Source organism: Helobdella robusta (genome assembly GCF_000326865.2).
Source record: "Helobdella robusta unplaced genomic scaffold HELROscaffold_4, whole genome shotgun sequence".
In the NCBI taxonomy this organism is placed as follows: Eukaryota; Metazoa; Annelida; class Clitellata; order Rhynchobdellida; family Glossiphoniidae; genus Helobdella; species Helobdella robusta.
This window is the reverse complement of record NW_008704902.1, coordinates 5553665-5574327: the sequence shown is the minus strand read 5'-3', so window position 1 is coordinate 5574327 and position 20663 is coordinate 5553665. Positions and strand designations below refer to the sequence as shown.

General features: G+C 31.8%; 4 protein-coding genes across 4 annotated transcripts; 3 read left to right on the top strand and 1 right to left on the bottom strand.

The window, feature by feature from the left end:
• Positions 1-114: 114 nt before the first annotated feature.
• Positions 115-1389, bottom strand: HELRODRAFT_66915 (hypothetical protein; the record flags this gene model as incomplete). Its single annotated transcript, XM_009024242.1, has 2 exons — positions 115-260; positions 303-1389. 2 exons carry the CDS (start codon positions 1387-1389, stop codon positions 115-117), a joined length of 1233 nt encoding a protein of 410 aa, XP_009022490.1.
• Positions 1390-9108: 7719 nt separating this feature from the next.
• On the top strand, positions 9109-9588 carry HELRODRAFT_66987 (hypothetical protein; the record flags this gene model as incomplete). Its single annotated transcript, XM_009024263.1, has 2 exons — positions 9109-9234; positions 9460-9588. 2 exons carry the CDS (start codon positions 9109-9111, stop codon positions 9586-9588), a joined length of 255 nt encoding a protein of 84 aa, XP_009022511.1.
• Positions 9589-10087: 499 nt separating this feature from the next.
• On the top strand, positions 10088-15556 carry HELRODRAFT_107185 (hypothetical protein; the record flags this gene model as incomplete). The annotated part of the gene is made up of 15 exons (XM_009024796.1): positions 10088-10241; positions 10364-10563; positions 10838-11000; positions 11327-11422; positions 11777-11841; positions 12040-12141; positions 12330-12492; positions 12683-12818; positions 12969-13051; positions 13328-13412; positions 13576-13623; positions 13868-14066; positions 14233-14457; positions 14560-14662; positions 14905-15556. 15 exons carry the CDS (start codon positions 10088-10090, stop codon positions 15126-15128), a joined length of 2046 nt encoding a protein of 681 aa, XP_009023044.1. The 3' UTR covers positions 15129-15556.
• Positions 15557-18327: 2771 nt separating this feature from the next.
• Positions 18328-19554, top strand: HELRODRAFT_66676 (hypothetical protein; the record flags this gene model as incomplete). Its single annotated transcript, XM_009024202.1, has 1 exon — positions 18328-19554. One exon carries the CDS (start codon positions 18328-18330, stop codon positions 19552-19554), a length of 1227 nt encoding a protein of 408 aa, XP_009022450.1.
• Between the last annotated feature and the right edge of the window lie 1109 nt (positions 19555-20663).

Sequence of the window (20663 nt, the reverse complement as noted above, 5' to 3'; positions counted from 1 at the left end):
GAAAGGAAACCTAGTTAATGCTAGGTTTCAGACGGAGTTTTATATTTTGGCATGCTACATAGTTTAATAAATTTTCAACTGGATTGTGTAAAAACGAAATGTTTAATTGAACTATCATGTAACCGAAGCGACACTTGATGTTTGAGGACGGAAAACACGGCCAATGAAATGGATTGCTGCAGTTCGTTCTTCTATCACTAAAAATAAAAATGGATGATCGGCTCGAAAAATTTTCGGAACCTGTTGCTGGACGCTGGTGTCTGCAATAGAATTAGAATATGAATTAGTCCCTGAGCATGTACCAGGCCCTATAGAAGAATTAACTTCCGTTGCCGGTGTCGACGCGCCTTCGTCTATTTCAAAGCACAAATGGTGAAAAACTCTTGAAAGGAAGAGGGACGTTGTACCATCAAGACCTGAAAAATCCGCTTTTCCGCTAATGTACAAGTTTTTTATTCCCAATTTGACAAGAGCATCCCAACATATTATTCCCAATTCATAACGGAATTTTGGCAAGTAAACGTCTACTAATTCTTCTTGCATTCGATCGAGTGCGTTATCCAAAACTGATCTCGACAACTTCATTTCGAGACGTGTAATATTTTCGGATCTTCTTGGCAGTAAAACAAGAAATTTTAATTCTCCGCTCGATAATGGTAATTCTAAAATATCGCAGTCAAGTTTATAAATAAATGCCATTCGAAAACATCGTCTCTGATACATCATCGGTACTTGTGGGGCCTCCATGTGCAAATAAAAAGGTAAGCAAGTGGTTTTCTTTTTATCAAATGGGTATAAAAAAGACAATTTTGCATATGTTGCACAAAGCAGCAATAAACTTGTGTCTGTATCGGCGATTCCTGTTGGCAAAACGTCCTTGACACGACCATGAGTTTTTTCTTCCGCCCATTGATTGATTTCTTTACGAGCTAAATCAGGTCTATTACGAAAATCAACATTTTTCATTCTTGTAATATCATATCTCGAGCAGATCCGCTCGTATGCTGCTGTCATTACATGACCAGGTTGGGCAAAAAGTCTTATGGCAAACTCGAATATTCCTCCTCTTGGCTGTGCAGTTTTTGTCACATCCCAGTGCAGGGCAGCATAAGCTGGAAGTAGTTGATTATCCTGAACTTCGTGCAGATGTAACGATTTGTTCAACTCTTCTCTTGAAGAACCGCGAGCACCAATGTGTATCATTCCTAATCCGAGAGATACACTGACAGGAGATATTACAAAATTACCCGGCCGCTTGCCATCTTTTGCAAATTCTTGGTATAGCTGAATTGAAAATTTGTTGTGAGCTCTGGATAGACACAACAAATGAGTTCTAGTTGTTCTTATTATTCTGACCGGCTCGTTGCCATCCTGCGAAGGTCCATCCATCATTTCACTTTCGGCTGAACCCATTAAGTTTGTAGTTCTGTCGTGTGGTTGATTAATGAAACGATATAAACGTTATTGATAAATTAGATATTTTTAAAACATTGATTAAGGTTAAGGAAATATATAATTAAATTTTATTTTATTTAGAAGTCAATAAAATATATCTAAAATTACTTCTCTTACCAAAATTCAATGTCTTTTAATGTAATTTTACTTGATATTCACATAAAATCGATATATCGACATAATGACGTTATAAATCTGATTTTATTTTACAAATTCAACAATTTGTTCGGTTAATAACGTTGAAACAGATCAAAAACAATAAGATTTGATTATCGAATTTCAATTGTTAAAGAAGATATTTGATAAAAATATTAGAAACTATGTAGTATATTTTTGCATGGATAGCTTGCATGTTGTTATTCCATGAGAGATTGCTTACAGCAGCTGGTAGTGACTGTCATTATCATCAACAGCTTTATGTACGCTGAGATCATTGAATAAACGTTAATAATCTATATTATCGTTTGCTTATGCTAGTCTTTAACTTATTTATTATTATGAAATTTACATAAAAAAATTTAAAAGAGTAAAATAAATTTAATAAAATGTATTTAATTAAAACAATTTATATTCAATATCAGTCAATTAGATGAAACATAAGTTTCCACATAAACAGTTTTTAACAATATACTGTTTTTAATGCTACAACCGATAATTCATTTTTTTATATTATTCACGTACAGAATAGATATGTATGAATGAAAACGGAAAACTACTAATGCTGTAAAAATCGATAATGCATTAGGCTTGTACGGCGAATGCATGCGCGCGCATAAAATTTTTCTTTCCTCTCGCCTCCTCTCGCGAACGTCAACAGAATATTTTGACAATGTTATTTTTCCTAATATATTTTTGTATATAATTTACTTCTTTGTCCATACGTTAATCTCGTTTTAAATTTAAAACATTTATGTATCAGATGAATCACTTTACTGGACGGTTATTCTACAACAACCTCACAATTTTTTGTAGTTTTTCACTTTACTCGCCATTCTGCTAACCGATTCCAATTTACAATACCGTTACTAGCGATATCTACATTTGCATTCATAAAAGTTCAGTTTGTGAAGAAAAAATTCTTTAATTCTTAATATTTTGAGAGCTGGAACAAGATTTTTTTCTCGCCTTGATCTGATACAAGGCAGTTTCAGTCGATCAATAGATTTTATGTTTTTGCAATCTTATTCTCAATTTTTATTGGCTACTAATTCTATCCAATCGTTCAAGGAATTTTTTGTCAACAAAATAAAAAAAGCATTTTTTTTATTCTTGCTATAAGTTTCTAAAAAAATTGAAATTAGGTTTTAATAGTTTTAAAATTATGGTGTAAATGTGTAAATGCACTGTACTATACAAGTCTGCAAATTTGTTAAGCTTTTTTTACTTTTCGATTATCTATTCTAACATTCTTCGACTATTTGCTGAATAGTTACACTACTGGAATAAATATAATTTATAGTTAGCTGCATATATTTATAGTTGGGCTAACCTCATTTTGATGAACAGTGAAATTAGGAGTAAGTTACCTTAAAAATGTTATAGTCAGCTTTATTAACCAGTTATGCTATAAGTATAAAGGTTCTATAAAGGTGGTCAACATAATCTTGCATATGTGGTATGAGAAATTAGTGTTACTGATTAGTAATTATTAGAAATTTTCAATTTTTCAGATTGCATTTTTTCGATAACATAACCAGGTTTGCCTTGCACCATTCTTCTAATCGTTTTATTTTTGTTGAACATTTTACTTTGTACTAATATGGATGGTTGGGTTGTTTGTTATCTGTAAATAAATCTTCAATATATTCTCTCCATTTAATTTGTTTGATTTTTGAAAGACGTTTCCAACTTTGTGTTGTACAATCTTTGACGTGTACTTTTGTTTTCTTTTCAGTTGTTCTACCACGTGGTTCTAAGTATATGAATTAGGTAAGCCTTTCTTGTTTTATTGTGTTTGCTTAGTGCGAAAACCTTTTCGCATTTATTATTTATCAAATTTGACCTGTTTTAAACTTTTTTACATTTTGCAACAGAGTTCTTTGTATTTCGTTCCAATTTTCTCTTTTTTATAAATTTCCATGTTTCATCAGTTAAATAGCCTACCGTTTTAATTTTTTTCTTAGTTTTACATGTTTGATCTGTTGCTTTGAGAGCTGTTTGTAGATTCTTTAATTTTGTTTTTATTTCAATTTCAGAGCTGTAAGTTTCAATTTATTTATTATTATTTCATGTCTAATTTCCTTCCATTTTTTTCTCGAGATATCTGTATTTTATCCTATTGTCTCCATTCTTTCGTTTCTTTTTGGTTTAATTTATATCTTCATCATGATATTTCACAACTAAAGACGACGATCTAATTCTATGTCTAAACCGTTTCATTCATTTATGTTCTATTAATACCAAATATTTTCTTTTCATAGTTTTTCAGTTTGGTGTTTCCCGTCCATATTTTGATTATTTGTTGTTTCGTTTTCTGTGCACCCCAGACCAATTTTATCATTAGCACTCCAAACTTTGACAATAAGTTTGACGTCTTTTTTGGTGATGCTTTTTTATTGTTTATATCTGTTGGTATATTACTTCAACCTCTTCATTTGAAGGGTTTGTTGTTGAAGCGTTAGGTACGAAAACATTGGTTTTTGGAATAGTTACATTTTTTTATATTTTTAATCTCTCTCTCTCTCTCTCTCTATATATATATATATATATATATATAATATATATTTATTTATTTATTTATAGTTATAATATTACAGAAGCCTAAGTAAGTATTCTACAAGAGGAAAGCCTTATCAATATTCAACACTTTCTTATGGGTTGGAAGAACCTCAATTTTTTCAAATTTTAATTATTCTCGGTAATGTCGATTTTTTTTAAATTTATACCAAATAAAAGTAATTAATTACCACATTGAATAACAATTAAAAAAATATTCCAAAATTAGTAAATATACGATCGTAACTTTTGACTCGAACCATATAAATATAATATAGATATAAATAGAATATAATAGAATAAAATTTTCTATCTAATAGGAGTCATTCTACTTCTTTTAGCGCTACTCTTTCATCTACTCTGCCTAGTAGCTCTAGCGTAGTTCAAGGTTCTGTCCTTGGACCATCTACCTTTATCATCAAAGCTTCTACTCTCAAAACTTTTCATAGCTCTAATCAAATCATCAAATACGCTGACGACACCTACCTTATCAATTATCATCCCATCATCTAACTCAAACACCATCCAATCAGAACTCGACTCATTAACTACATGGTCAAAACGATGGATGCAACCTGTCACTTAATCTCTATAAATCATTCGAACTCATCATTCACAATAACCGTAAAAAATAACATTACCTCCTGAACACCCATCAATCACTCGCACAAATCAATTAAAAATATTAGGCATCACATTCACCTCCACACTCAATATAGCACCTCATATCATTCACATCATCACAAAAGCCTTTCAAACATTTCACGCTCTCAAAACACTCCATTCACATGGTCTCAGAGGCATCAAATTATTCGACATCACTGAATCACTCATCATCTCACGCATCAAACATATAAATACTCACTAGAACTTTATCATTCACAGATCTAGTTTTTATTTATCGATCACCTCACTAACTCACTAAGTCATAATTTAGTCTATTAATTTGCCCGTTACTTCATTTTATATTTCATTGTCAATTACTTTTCTTTTATTTTTTTATTATTTTTATTTATTTTATTTTTACTTATTTCATTTTTTATGTTTTAACATTTTTCCTCCTCACTTTTTGTATTTATTTACTCACTCATTTGTTTAATTTTGTACTATTGCCTTGCATGTTGTTTCAGTTTCTGCGTCTGTCAGATCCTGATTTTTAAAGAACAATAAAAAAAAATATATATTCTATTTATATGACTCGAACGATAAAAAATCACCCTCCAAATCCCCTTAAGCTCTTTGTTCGACCGTTAAAAGTGAGCGTAGGCCTTTATATTTATTCTAATTTTGTGGTATTCTAATTGTATGCAAAAAGCCATCCAGTGTAGTAAGCTAAAGGTTCTTTGGTGGTTCGACAGTTTACCAAAAGTGATGTGTTCGTTCTTCATTCTCACTTTTAATAAAAAACATGATGATTCTAAGTCGCTTAATTTGTTTAACATGTGTTGGACGTCGGGCGTTCTAAGCTTATAAAAATTATTAATGTTTGCCTAATACTTTCCTAATCGATCGAAACAATAGAGGAAAGATTAATCTGAAGAATATTACATTTTTGATTGCTACCAGACCTGATACCAGGGATGTCATCATCTTACTTTGATAATGATGCCTGGCCCGGTTTCTATGAAGAAAATGAACTCAACAGCTTAAATAATTCTGATTTTAATTTCTCCTTGGAAGATGATTTGTCAAATTTTGCCGATCTAGGTTTATCAATTGATTTTTTCTTGATTGTTTAGGCCACAACTCACACAACACAGTAACAGTGACAAAATTAATTAATTTTATAATTAATATAATTTATAATATAACTAGTAAATCAGGTGAGCTTTAAGCAGATTCGTGCATGCAGTTTCATGACACCTGGTTTACAAGAACAATAAATTTGTTCTATGATAATTTAAATATAATATAATAGGATACATGATACATACTATTATGAAAGCACATGAAATTCATTAAATTAAATAACTGAAAAAAAAATTCTAAAAAAAAGAATAATAAAAATAAATAAATTAGAAATAGACATAGTGTAACACTGTAAGTAATGTAATCATCAATAATGGTTAAGTTATGCCATCTATTTATATTTCAATGACTTTTTTAAACAACACACCCTCAACGTAATAAGAATGAATTTTATTAAATATATAAAATATTAAAAAATGTATTCAAAAGTTTTTATTTGGTCACAATTATTTGTTTGTTCTTTCATTAGAACATCCTTACATTAATGAGGAAATATAAGTCATTAATCAATGTCTTTAAAGGAATTAATGATAATGCCATTTTCATATACATTTTGGCTTGATAAATATACCTATCCTGTGACGAATAATTATATTTATTTTTTGAGGAAACAAGATATTCAAAAATAAAACACTTATCTTCTGTTTATGCACTACCTTGCACCTCATAAATGAAGTACTCAATACAAATCATTTTTATTTTAATTGTCATCAAATATATAAAAGTACATGCATATATAATAATCAATCTTCCCTTGTTCATCTGCTATTAGTATGTTGATTGAGGTTAAAATCTTTTCCAACAATGCCTCAATTTTTTATCGTTGTTTTTTGTTGAGTAAAAATTGTTATCTCTATATATTATATTTATTAAAATAAAAAAATTAGTGAGATTATAATTTCAATGCAATTTCAGCATTATTTATATAATAATGATTGATTATTTAGTGTTATTCGTATGTGAATATTAGTACATACAAAATTTAATTATTAATTTATGCATTTTTTTTCTTTAGATTTTTTAACCGAAACTGTAGCTAAAGATTCTTTGATAACTTCAGAAGATAATTTCTTGAATGTGAATGATTTATCTCCACCTAATCCTGGTGCAAGCAGTTTTACTGATGAAAATAATGTTCAATATTTTAACAATTATTTAAACGACAGCACAAACTTCATTAATAATGATTTGAGTGGTAATGCCGATATATTCAAAATCAAAAGTGAAGAAAACGAAAGCAAAAATAGAAGTAGTTCATCCCATCACATCATCAAGAAACTTTTACTACAGCCTAGTCCTGATAGGAAGATTCAAAATGCGGAAAAGAAAAATAATTTGGTTGAGGTTATCATCAAGCCTGTGAAGAAAACTGACAACTTATTGCAATGCACGAATGATGAAGACCAGCTGAACTGTAATGAGGTTGCTAACGCTGTCATCGTCTCTAATAACATTAAACATACTAACAATGAAATTATTAGTGATAATGTTGGCATGAATAAATTGAGAATTGAGTCTTCAGGCTTCTATCACAACTATTTGAATGCTTTGTTGCAGAACAAGGAACAAACTAACTTAAAAGTTGTTGTTAATAATGCTGCCAACGGTAATAACATAATTAATAATAATATTAACAACAGCAATCTCAACCTTAGTAACAATGTCGGTGATAATTTTGTCAATAATAACATAAATAACAACAATAATAACATAAATAACAACAATAATAGCATAAATAACAACAACATTAACAATGTAAATGATGGTAAGAAAATTCACAAGATCATTTTGCAACCCAGCATCAATGTCAGTCAGCCTCCGTTGAAATTGAATAACGTTCAGAACAGTGCTACACAATTAATACTAAACAACAACAATTTAAGTAGCAACACCAACAGCACTTATACTAACCAAACTTTGAACACCTGCATCAGCTTGCAGCAGTTGAAGCAGGTAGTCTATCTATCCATTCCATTTTCATCCTTTTCATTTGTTTGTGGTTGTTTAATGTCCTGGTTACGACATTAAACTGACCCTCACTGCCTTGTGAGTGATGTTGGATCATCAAAGGCTAGGCCCACCGCTTATAACTGTGGTTGCGTAAGGAAGGGCGTCCTACGTAAAAATTAGCCAAATAAATTACTTATGATGACAGAAGTGACAATGGTTTCATCATAGGTAGCCAAACGGCAACCCCCGATCTCGGGGAAAATGTCGTCTAAACGTGTGTTGTTGTTGTTGTTTCATGTGTTTGTGTTATTCCTATTTCTAAAAACTTTTAAATACCAAAACGATTTTGATTTATGTGTCAAAATTAATAAATTTTTATGTTTTTTGTTGATTTGATTTATGTAATTTCATTTATAATGATATAAATTGAATTATAGGACAATGTGATTTATTTTGGAATAATGATATAGTATTAGAAGCCTTCAACTTTTAAGGTCATTATAGTTGAACTTTTATATTAGAAATCATTTATGTAGTCATATTTATAACTTATTTTGTCTATCTTCTCAAGATAATACATTAATTATATTATTATTTATTATATTAATTATAGTCTAATCATCATTATAGTCTAATAATCATTAATTATCATCTAATAAGCTATTGAACCAGAACCATTCCAACAATTTGGCTTCAAGTTCCATTGCTTTGTTGACCAACCAGCCTGCTGTCCAGCAACAACAAGCACAACAGCAACATCCCACAATAACAATTGCCAACCTGCCCATTAGAGTTTGCAATTTTTTATATTATATCTTCGTTCATGGGGTCAGTCATTTATGTAACTAGGCATTAAAATAGAATAAAATTGATAATTAATATATTTATTTATTCTCTCTTTAGTATNTCTTAGAGGCATCATCAACAAATGTGCAGTGTATGTAAATATACACAAAACAACGTATCACACATTCAAGGGATGATAGGGAATCTTCTTGCATTTGAATCCAGTCATAGTGACTGACATCTTAACTATTACACTATTGTGTCGCTTGTTTATCCAGTTGTTTGCAATATAAAGTGCTATAAAATGAAATAAATAAAGTGAACCAAGATAAAGTAGTATGAAATAAAATAATTAACTTAGATATTTTATATTTTTTATTTATTCTTTCAAAACTTATAACAATGGTACAGGTGGTGGATGGAGGCAGCCAGTTATCAACTCAGCACCAGTTCATGCTGACAGATTCTTTCTGCACTGAACCAAAGTCCACTCACAATGCCATTGAGAAGAGGTACAGAATGAGCATCAATGATCGAATTGTGGAATTAAGAGAGCTTCTAGCTGGCAAGGACTCAAAGGTATTTTTTTTATTTTTGAGCTTTGTCTTTTCCATAGCTATTAAATTGACAACTTTTATTGCTTTGTAACCATAATAGGTTATTTAAAATTTTAGTTAGATCATTTTTATTGGATTTTATTTTTAAGAACTTATCATTTTTGTTAATTTATGTTGGAACACTTCAAAATCACTCACTTTTCTATATAATTATAATTATCTAAAATAAATTCTATGTTACAAACAGTTGAGCAAATCAGCAGTCTTGAGAAAAGCCATAGAATACATCAGATATCTTGTGGCTAACAACAACAAACTGAAGCAAGAGAACATGGCGCTGAGGCTGGCGAGTAATGGTAGCCAAGGTTGCTCATAAATTTAGTTCTACATTTTTTTTATGTATCAATGTTTTCGGTTGAAGTTTACATACGAAAAAGTCTTTGAACCTGCAGATTTCCAGAATGTGTTGGCAGCCATCCACGATTCAGGTAAGTCTGACATCACAGATCATCCTTTCCCTTGCTCCTCCCGACTCTCTGAATCACTATCCCCCTCCAGTTGCCATCTGTCATCAGAAGCTGGATCATCTGGGCCTCCCAGTCCTGGCCTCAGTGAAGATTTCACATCTTCTGGTCTGTACTCTTTATTTACTTGCATCATGTTCATTGCTTTATATTACTATTAAGTATATGACATGCGCATGCACTTACACATAACACATAAAATTCAATAAATTAGTTCTTCTGACGGCAAAAATAAGATGAGTGATGTTTACAAACTATGAATATGAGCACGCACCCTTGATAGGAGAACATTGTTTTATAGGTGGATCCTCCTCCTCATCATCTCAGGAGAAGTTGCGCATTATTCCAGGCATGTTGGATCGGTCACGTCTCGTGCTCTGCATCTTCATGTTCTCCATGTTTGCATTCAACCCACTTGGTTTGTTTCTCGGTGGTTTCATGTCTTTCTTCATGTCGGCTCCAGACCAGCACAGTGTCTCAACTGGAAGGGTGCTTCAGTCTGAGGGTGAGTTGTCGTCGGCCATTAATTTTCATCTCATTTGTATGCTTGCACTCACGCGCGTTCAAAATACACCTGACTGTCAACGTGAAATATTTCATCACTAAATATTCTTCCAACATTATCAGCAGAATCTGACATGGTGGATGTTCAGTACTGGTTTCAATCCATTCTTCCCTCATTCGTTGTATGGTCCATGAACTGTTTGGTTGGCGTTGTCATCATCATGAAGTTGTTTGTGTTCGGAGAGCCCCTCACTAAGCCCATGTCGCCATCATCAGTTCTGTATTGGAGGAAGCGAAATCAAGCTGAAATTGAACTGCTCAGGGTGGCTTGCATACTTCTTTTTATTCAACTTTGCAGTTTATTCCGATTGGTTGTTGTTATTAGCGACGTTGTTGTTGATGATTGTCGTTTTAATTCTTTCTTTATATGTCCAGATTGATATTATGTAATGTTCGAATTTCACTGTGCAATATGCAGTACATATCATACTGGTGTTATGAGTTGTAATTTTTATATGAGAGTTGGGAAACATAGTTATTGTTTTTAATCATATCATTTATGAAGATAAAATGCTTTGAACAACTTGTACAAAACAGAAGTCGTACATTGAAGCGTCCTCACTGTTGAGTGGATGTTTGATGGCTCTTGGTCGACCACTGCCTACTACAAAATTTGACGTCTTTGCAAGTCTCGTGTGGAACCTCATCAGACAACTTCTGCACAGGATTCACCTGGGCTTGTGGCTTGAAATGATTTCAGGTTTTTTTTTCTTTTCTTTTCATGCTAATTAATTTTTCATTTTCAAAAACCACCCCATTTATTAAAATTTTCATAAAAGGGAAATTTCATCAATCATACAGATATGAGTAAATTCAATTTTCAACTTAAATCAGTACCAATTTATAACCTGGCTTGAATTTACAGGAAAAAATAAAGAGTTATGTGGGTTGATGTATAATAATAATAACTGAAGACGTCAAATTGTTTGAATTATCAATAACCAAACAATAATTTTTTTCCTTTTTTCTCAAAAAGTTTAATTATTTTTTTAAAAGAATCACTCAGCAATTTTTGTCTTGAAACAGGCAAGCTGTGCAAGGGGGTCAGCAGGAAAGACATACAGTCGTCTGCAAGGGACGCCACTGTGGTGTACCACAAGTTACTGCAACTGCATCTCACTGGTAACCTCATCTCTACTCTTCTGGCTGCTGACTTCATTTCGTTTTTTTTCTCTTTTATATTCCTGCCATCAAATTTTACATGTGATTTCGGTTCTTCATTTCGACTTGTTATCTTTTAGTTTCATTCAATTTTGATGAGCAGCCGAGCATAATTAAAAATATTCATTTTTAACTTCGTTCAAATTTTTGGGTTGAAATTTTAATTTTGAAATCGTGGTTGAATGTGTTGCTGCTACATAAAAATATAATCAAAATGACAAACAAAAACAGTTGTACAAAGGTCGAAAAGACAAATGAATTAAATTAAATTAAAAAATGCAATATCCAAATTTCTAAAAACAAACAATCTCGCAGACCATGTCAGCCAGGGAACGTACGCTGGCATTAACTTGGCTTTATGCACCATCAACTTGGCTGAGGTACCTGTCTACTTGTTTTCTTCTCAATGTTTACGCTACTGTATTTTTGCTAATTTTTAAACCATTTGATTACAATACGTTAAATTTTCTTTTGTTTTCTATTCACTTTTGGTGAATTGTTAATATTTTTAGAATAATTTAATAATTTGTAAAGATTTAAACTCATAACCTATGATTATTTTGCCTGGTATTATCCAGGTTTCTGGTGAGGCTCTGCCAAAGGGGATGCTTGCAGAGATCTACACTTTGATAGCCATGTCCATAAGGATCATGCTTCCCACTCATTTTCATTTTCTGGCTGTAGGTTACCATTCTGTGAACCAATCATTCATCTATCGAACATATTCATGATAAGATGAATGACAGTTGAATGATTGGATAAAGGATAATTGAATGATTAGATGAATGACAGTTGAATGATTGGATGAATGACAGTTGAATGATTAGATGAATGACAGTTGAATGGTTGGGTGAATGACACTTCTCAGCGTTACTTCCTGACAATGGCTCGATCAATTTGCTTCACAAGTTGCAACGTCATCCCTGCTTCCCTATCTTGGCTCAATAATCCGCTGGGGCACCGATATTTTGTCGATGCCACATGGAACATGCAGATGGATAAGTCCATCTTCACCAGCTGTCTAAATCAGGGTATCTGAACGTTCATCCTTTGCATGTGTGTTTGTATGCTTTGTGTGTGTGCTAAATGCAATTATTCTGTTTGTTTGCGATACAATACAAGTGATTATTACAAGTTCCATCAAACACCAACAACGTCAAATTAAAAATTATGTCAAAGTAAAATTAGCTGGTATTAAATTTTGTTAATATTGTCGAACAGTTGACCCACTGGCTCACATCTTACAAAACTTCAGAGAGAACTTATTGGAGAAGGCCGTGCTGGCACTTGTGACTCCTGGCTACAAGAAGAAATACAACCATTTGAATAAATACGAAAATGATTGGTCGGTTCTTTGGTCGCCGTTATTTTTAATATTTTTTGTAATAAAAATTTTTTTCATTAAGAACGTGATTGCACACACTAAAACAATTTTTTGATTTAATTTGTTATGTTTTAGAAATTTCAGATTGGAATAGATAAATGTACGTACAATACATTTTATTAGTTTCTTAACAACGTGCTCTGCTGTAACTGAACTGATTAATTGTAACTTTTTAAATGCAGGGTCAGCCACCACTCTCCCGACACGTTGAAGTTTTTGAATCTGTTGAACGAGTGCTCATCGGGCTTCAACACCCTGGCCATCATTGGAGACTGCCAGTTCGAACATCTCGCCAATAAACTTGGTCCGTAATCGAAATTTTTTGGTGGCTTTTTTATGTCCAGAGTCAAATTTCAGATATTGTTTTTATCACTCTAACTATGGTAACTAATGTTTCCACTTTGAATACTTTTATAACTGCCATTAACATTTCTAAATAAGTTCTGATACAATGAAATAAGTATAAATGAAACTCGTTACAGGGGCTGATGACTTGTCGAAGTGGTGGTCGTCGTTGCTGGCAGTGGCAGCTCACTGGCTGAATGAAGAGGAGCAGTATGCTGAAAGGTGCCTCTGCGTTTGCTTCTTCGTTTTTATGATGGATGACTGAGATTACTTATTCATACGCTGTTTGTATGTTTTTCGTTCTCCAGAAATTATGATGATTAGGTAAATAAAAAAAAAACAAAAATATACCAGTTGGTTCTATTGTTATAATTTTATTCTTTAGATTCTATTCTGTCGTCGATACTTTGCCAAAGTTTCTTCAAAAGTCGAGGTGATGTCTTTTTTTAATCAGTATTGATGTTGTTGTTGTTGTTGGATCAGTATTGAACGACGTGATTGTAGAATGTAGATGTGCTCACTTTGCTTGAATAACCATGCACCGTTAGACGATGCTTTTAGAAGTTAATTAACAAATTAATCTAAAAACATTGCCCACATCATGACGGTTTTAATGCATTTCCATCCTCATTTACGTTCACTTGGCCGTCACTAACTAGCTCAATCTCTGCACTTAGTGACCCGCTTGTGAGGAGTGTTTACATGGCGTTCCGAGCTCGCAGGTACAGTCTGATGGATGCTGATGAGAGTGGCAGTGGAAGTAATATTAACAACGTACATGTGGAAACATGTAAACAGCTTTGCAACAAAGCCAGCAATCTCTTGAAAGAAAGCATCGAGTTGCATACAATGCAGAGTAACAACAAAATTATTCAGGTAGGCTTGCTGCTTGCTTGCTTGCATCATCATATATTTTCAACTGTCTATTTTTTGTAAAAATATAATTGCTTATTTTCTTTATTTTGAAGTTTACAATGCTTTTTAAATAGTTGAACGTATAAGTCTTCCAATAAATTACATTAAAAACATTTTCACCATGCAGGCGTTCCAGTTATTGACATGTGACTGGTTGTTGGTCACTCGCACCGAAATGTGGCAGTGTGGAAGGAGTGAGCGATCGAGTGATGAAGAGAATGTTGTTAACACAACAACAGCAGCTAACAATAACGGCAACATCCACGTTTACACCTCGGATTTGTTTGACTTTCAGAGCGATCTGGCAAGTTTGAGAAAGTTGGCTGGTCACCTTAAGGCCGCCATGCCTAAGGTACATTAATTGTGAACTTATTTCTCTCTCTGGAGATAATGACGGTTTTTGACGTTTTAACAAAAGAACCAGCTATCAAATTTTTATTTATTTAATTGGAAGGTGTTTGCCCACGAGGCAACTGCTCGGTTGATGGCAGGAGCGAGTCCATCCAGAACTCTCCAATTGTTTGGCAGGGACCTCAGGAAAAGAAATAATACCCAAAGTAAAAATTTTTTAATCACAATATTTTTTGTTTTATTTCATATTTTCATGAGCAGCATTAATCAAAATTATGGCCATGAAAAGCTTCTGAAATTTATAACGTTATTAAGCAAAATTATTTACGCGGGTAGACCGTGGGTTCTAGTTTGATTCCAATGTGAAATAGCCTTTCATAAAAAAGTGTCCGTCATATTTTAGTGTTTAGGATATTTCAACTAATTGTCGAAAAAAATTTTTTTAAAGAATGTTTCTCAAAGAACAATCAATTAGTTGGATGCAGCCCCAGTGAAGCTGAAAAGAACGAAGATGATGACAAGAAAACATCAAAGAAAATGATGATGTTGCTGAAACATAGAGAATTACTTAAGTCAAACGAAAAAGATGTTGTCCACAACAAATTATCCATAAAACAACATATCCACAATAATTTTTCAGCAAGGATAACCCAGCCAACCAGAAGGAAGTGAATGCATGAAGTTTATTCACAGCCATTGAACAAAAACTGTATTTTATTTTATATTTTTATAAGATAATTTTTGTGAAGATGAATGAAATAAAATAATAGATAAATAAATTAATTGGCATTTTGCGATGGTAATGATCTAAGCTAATAACTAAATATTTTTTTTGTTTTATTAGTATAGTAATTATTGGAGTTGTTATTATTGATTTTTTGAGTAACTTTCTATTTCAGACTTGTTTTGTTTCACATTGTGAATAGGATTTTCATCGATATATCTTTAAAATTTGTGACAATTGTTTTAAATGTTAGTTAATTGATAACTAGACGGTTTTTATTTTATAGTTCTGTATAGTTTGTTTCTAAATTACGTTTGCCGTTTTTGGAATTTTACAATTTAGACGCCGTACAAATAAATGTAGTTCTAAATAGATAGTCGGCATCGTTTATTTTTGGTCGATTCTGTTTGTTTATCAGGTGTCTACTAAGCGAGGTTCATCTGATCGACGGATGCATTGATTATATAAGGAAGTCAGAAGATGCTTAATCGTAGCAGACGTTGTTCTCTATACACTCACCCCGTAATGGAAAGGCTCAGGTAAAAACCGATTAACTTTAAGAAGGTGATTCCTTGCAAAAACTCACACTGGACGACTTCTAGAACTGGACTGGATTGGAAGCCTTAGAAAAGCTTCTTCAAACGCAAAAGATGTCTCGGAGCTCCACATGGAATTTTAAACGTGCAAGCTCTCGTTGGAAGCAAGAGAACCATTATAATTGGTGCAGGGAGATTGTTTACAGCGTAAAAATACAACTTAATAACACAATTGATTCTAGGTCAAAGTTTAGAGCAAATGGTTTACTCCATTTCCTGTATGTAATTCATTGAAGCTACATTTGGAAAATGATAAAGATTATTAAACTAATTGATGATCGTATTACTAGTGAAATTAGTGAAACTAGACAGTTGCTTGCATGGAAAAAGTATCCCATTAAAAAATGTTTCACTCGCAAATATCATAGAAATTTGTTTTGAATTCGTTTAACAAAAAAAATTAAAAATTGGTGTTTCAACTTTTTTCTAACTGCGTTCACCATGATATGCAACTGTTTCATCGCCTGGACCGCATCAAGTGTGCACCTGTGAACATCATCAAGATATCAAACTCATGCTTGAAAGTGTACCATTGAGTCTTTGCCACAAATCTTGGCTGGAAAAATTAGTGTGCAATATTAACTCAAAAGAATGAATGCTATACAGATTTGAGAAATGCCTAGTAAAACTGACTGTCGAAAATAATTTAAGAGCAATCGTGTGTGTGTGTGTGTGTGTGTGTGTGTGTGTGTGTGTGTGTGAGTGTGAATTTTTACGTGAATATGGTGTTTGTTTATATGTATATGGTTTCCATTAGCCAATCCATCAATAAATCAATCCTGACCGTGTACTGAGTTACATTTTTCAAATGACGAATTGCAGTTAATCAGTCAAAAAATTTTTTGTTTACCCTTTGCTTCTCGTAAAAAAATCATTCACATAATCGTAATCGTCTTATTCACAGCTTACGTTTATGAATCGATGTTTGGATAATTATTCAATTAATAGAAAGCGCTACATGATAGATTATTATTGATATTTACATTTATTTTTCGTGTTAAAAATGGTCTGGTCCAGACGATGGATCGCAATTTTCTTATGCGTTAATGTGCTGTTTATTTGTAATGTCCGCCCTAAAAAGCACAAGATAAATATCCATCAAGATCGACGGCCTTACATCCATCTAACCAGTTTTGGATTTGCAGAAAAGGGTTAATTTAAAAATTTTCTGATTTTTTTTTTAATTTACTTTTAGAGATTAGTTTTCAATTTCATACAATTAATAATAATTTGGTAAAACGTGAGATCGGTACTCCTATGGTATCGTCCATGTTTACAAACTATCCAATGTACTTTTAATAAATTGACTCCGCCCGTGTTGAATTGTCTAGCACTTGATTATTTATTTATATCAAATTGAAAATAATTTAGAACATTACTATAATAATAATTTAGATCATTACTTGTCAAATTAAATATCAATGGCTTATGGAGTGGTTAACAGGGTTAGGGCCTCCATTTTTAACAAAATTTTCAATCATTTCACAAATGATTGAAAATTTTAACCACTCCATATTTGTGAAATGATTGAAAATTTTATTATAAAGGGAGGCCCTAACCCTAACCCTGTTAACCAATCCATAAGCCATTGATTGTTATCAAAACAGAAATTTACTCATGTTTTAACTTTTTTTTATTTAATGTTCACTATTTCAACTATTTGACAAGTAATGATCTAAAAAACTTACCTAATTAAATTATTTTCAATTCAACACGGGCGGAGTCAATTTATTAAAAGTACATTGCAATAGTTTGTAAACATGGACGATACCATAAGAGTACTGATCTCACGTTTTACCTAATAATTTTACATCAGAATTTGTAATTTGTTGTTGTTGTTTTATTAATTTTTTAAAATAGACCTAGTCTAAATTTGTTATGAAATTTAATAACAAATAAAACCACATGACAATATGATTGTTCATTATTATTATTATGGCTCATTGATATATATATAATTATATTATAATATTATATATTATATATTATGATATGTCATTACAGGTTACATTATTGATTAGAAAATAGATAGTTAGAATATTCAATCTGTTTTACTTTTTTTTTATATTACATTACTACATATAACATGAATAAATTACATGAAATATAAAAATTAAAATCATAAACAGAAGACATATATGTCATATATATATATATATATACAAATAAAACCTTTTGTGTTATATTTTATATAGAAATTTAAATTAAATTTAATAAAAATAAAAAATGGGCAACTAAGTCCAAATCCAGCCAATTAATATATTAATTAATGAATAAATAAATAAATAAATTAATTTATTTATAATAAACGATTGCTAAAATCTTTGATTTTTTTAAAGGTTCTATGTCAGTAAATATGAGTAACTTAAAGAAGTCAAATTCAGTATTGATGACGTTAGATGTGACAACAGCGAGTGCAAGTCAGTTGTATCCAGCTGGTGGTGAGAAATACACACCAATTTGTGAAACTCACTACCAACTTTCCAGTTCAATCATATTATTCAAGTTTCATTTTGATGAGAACCTAGTCATGATCAATCGTTCAAAAAATATGGAAAGTTTAATTCTTCATGACAGATCTGCATTGTTGACAACTGGGAATAATATAAATTACCCAATCAATGTGTCTACCCAAAATGCTTCGTCGTTACCTGCTTTCAATTTTTCTCACGTTGAGAATGAACACATAACACAACTCAGATTACTTAGAAATGTGGACAGTGATTCGTATCTATTGAGTTTCGAAGTAATAATTTCTAATTCTAGTGAGGCTGGTTTGTACACATTAACATTCCACAATTGTGATAGAAGAGGATTGGTTAATTTGACTGTTGATATAATTGAAAAAAATAATGATAGATTTCTAACAGTTGGTGACATGCCCTTGCCATATATGTATTATGCATTCTTTGCCGTCAGTTTATTTTTAAGTGGCTTGTGGCTCTTTATACTTTGTAGATCAAAAGAAGAAGTCTTCAAAATGCATTATCTCATGTTTGTTCTAATGCTAATCAAATCTATATCCTTGCTTTTTCATGGCATCAATTATCATTTCATTGATGTTCATGGTGAGAAAGAAGAAACGTTTGCAATTTTGTTTTACATTATTTATTTGATAAGAGGAATTTTGATGTTTGTCACCATAATTCTAATTGGTGCTGGATGGACTTTTGTCAAGCATATTCTTTCTGAAAAAGAAAAAAAGATTTTTGTAATCGTAATTCCCCTGCAAATATTAACAAATGTGGCTCATATAATTATGTTTGAGAGTGAAGAAGGAGAGACCAACTACAACATATGGTACCATGTGTTCATTCTCGTTGATCTGGCATGCTGTGGAGCCATCTTGTTTCCAGTTGTTTGGTCAATCAGGCATCTCCAGCAAGCCTCATCAACTGATGGCAAAGCTACAATTAATTTGGAAAAATTGAAAATATTTCGTCATTTTTACATGCTTGTAGTTTTTTACATTTATTTCACTCGAGTTATCATTTTGCTATTGACTTACACAATTCCATTTAAATACACCTGGATTGGAGAATTGCTTGTCGAATCGTCCACGATATGCTTCTTTGTAATAACAGCCTACAAATTTAGACCTGCCAGCAAAAATCCTTATCTGTTGGTGTCTTCGAGCGATGATGAGGGTGAAATTGAAATATTAACTAAATCAGGAGCCTTGGAAACGGTGAGCAAAATAAGATACAAAAACAAGAAATCTAAATCAGATGTGGAACAAGTGGTTTTGATTGAACGGGATGGTGAAAACGAATTGTAATGAACTTTTAGCTTTGTATCTCATGCGTATATTAATTGTAATTATTTTGATTTTTCTTTTGTTTTTCGATTATTATTAACCTATATAAATCTTTCTTAGTCTCATAATTTTTTATTGACAGCTTAATTTTTTAGGGCTAGTGGAATTATTAAACTGTTTATTTAGTATATTTAAATTTGAAATTTAAATAAATTGTGTTAATTAAATTCAAACGTGGTTTGTACTTTGTCATTAAAATAATTTTTGATGTTTTTGAGGACTGTCTGAATGGCTTTCATGGTGCAGACAATATTCAATCAATCAATCAATCAATCAATCAATCAATCAATCAATCAATCAATCCAATCAATCAATCAATCGATCGATCAGTTAGCTTATAATGCACTATTCCGCGATGTTCAACAGCGCTCCTCAATGAATTTTGCAAACAGATGGGTCTTGAGATCCACTCTGAACTTCGTAAGTGATGGAGAAGTAGTCAGAGAAGGAGGTTGAGAGTTCCAGAGAAAAGGGCCAGAAAAAACAAAATCATATATAGCAAGAGAGTGTTTAAAACGAGTTAAGAAGAAGTGAGAACAAGAAGACGATCGTAAACCTGGGCGTTTAGATTTTAGATGATTTCGTGAAAAAACGGTGACTGCGCATTTTTTCAGAAACACAGTTTTACGGAATACTTAATTAAAAGCGACCCTCATTAAAACAATATAAGTTTTGGGTTAGTGTCAGGGCATAGACATCTAAACTCGGTAAGGATCTCTGACTTGGCCAAGTTGTAGAATACGGGATAACACTTGTAACCAAGAACTTTATTTATATCGACAGCTTGATAAAACTATATTAAAACACTTTATGATGGTTATTATTTATTTTGGGACATAATCTTTTAAAGGAACAAATTTACAAAAGACTCATGATTTTTTTTATTTCAAAAATTGAAACTCATCTGATAACCGAAGTAAAATTAAATTTATTTGATTTGATATTTATGTTACATGTTTTATTGATATTCTAGAAAAATATATGGGTCAACAAATTTCTGAAAAATTTAATTTAATTATGCAATGCAGAGTATGATGAATAATTATTTAATTCGCGAAAACAACCAATAA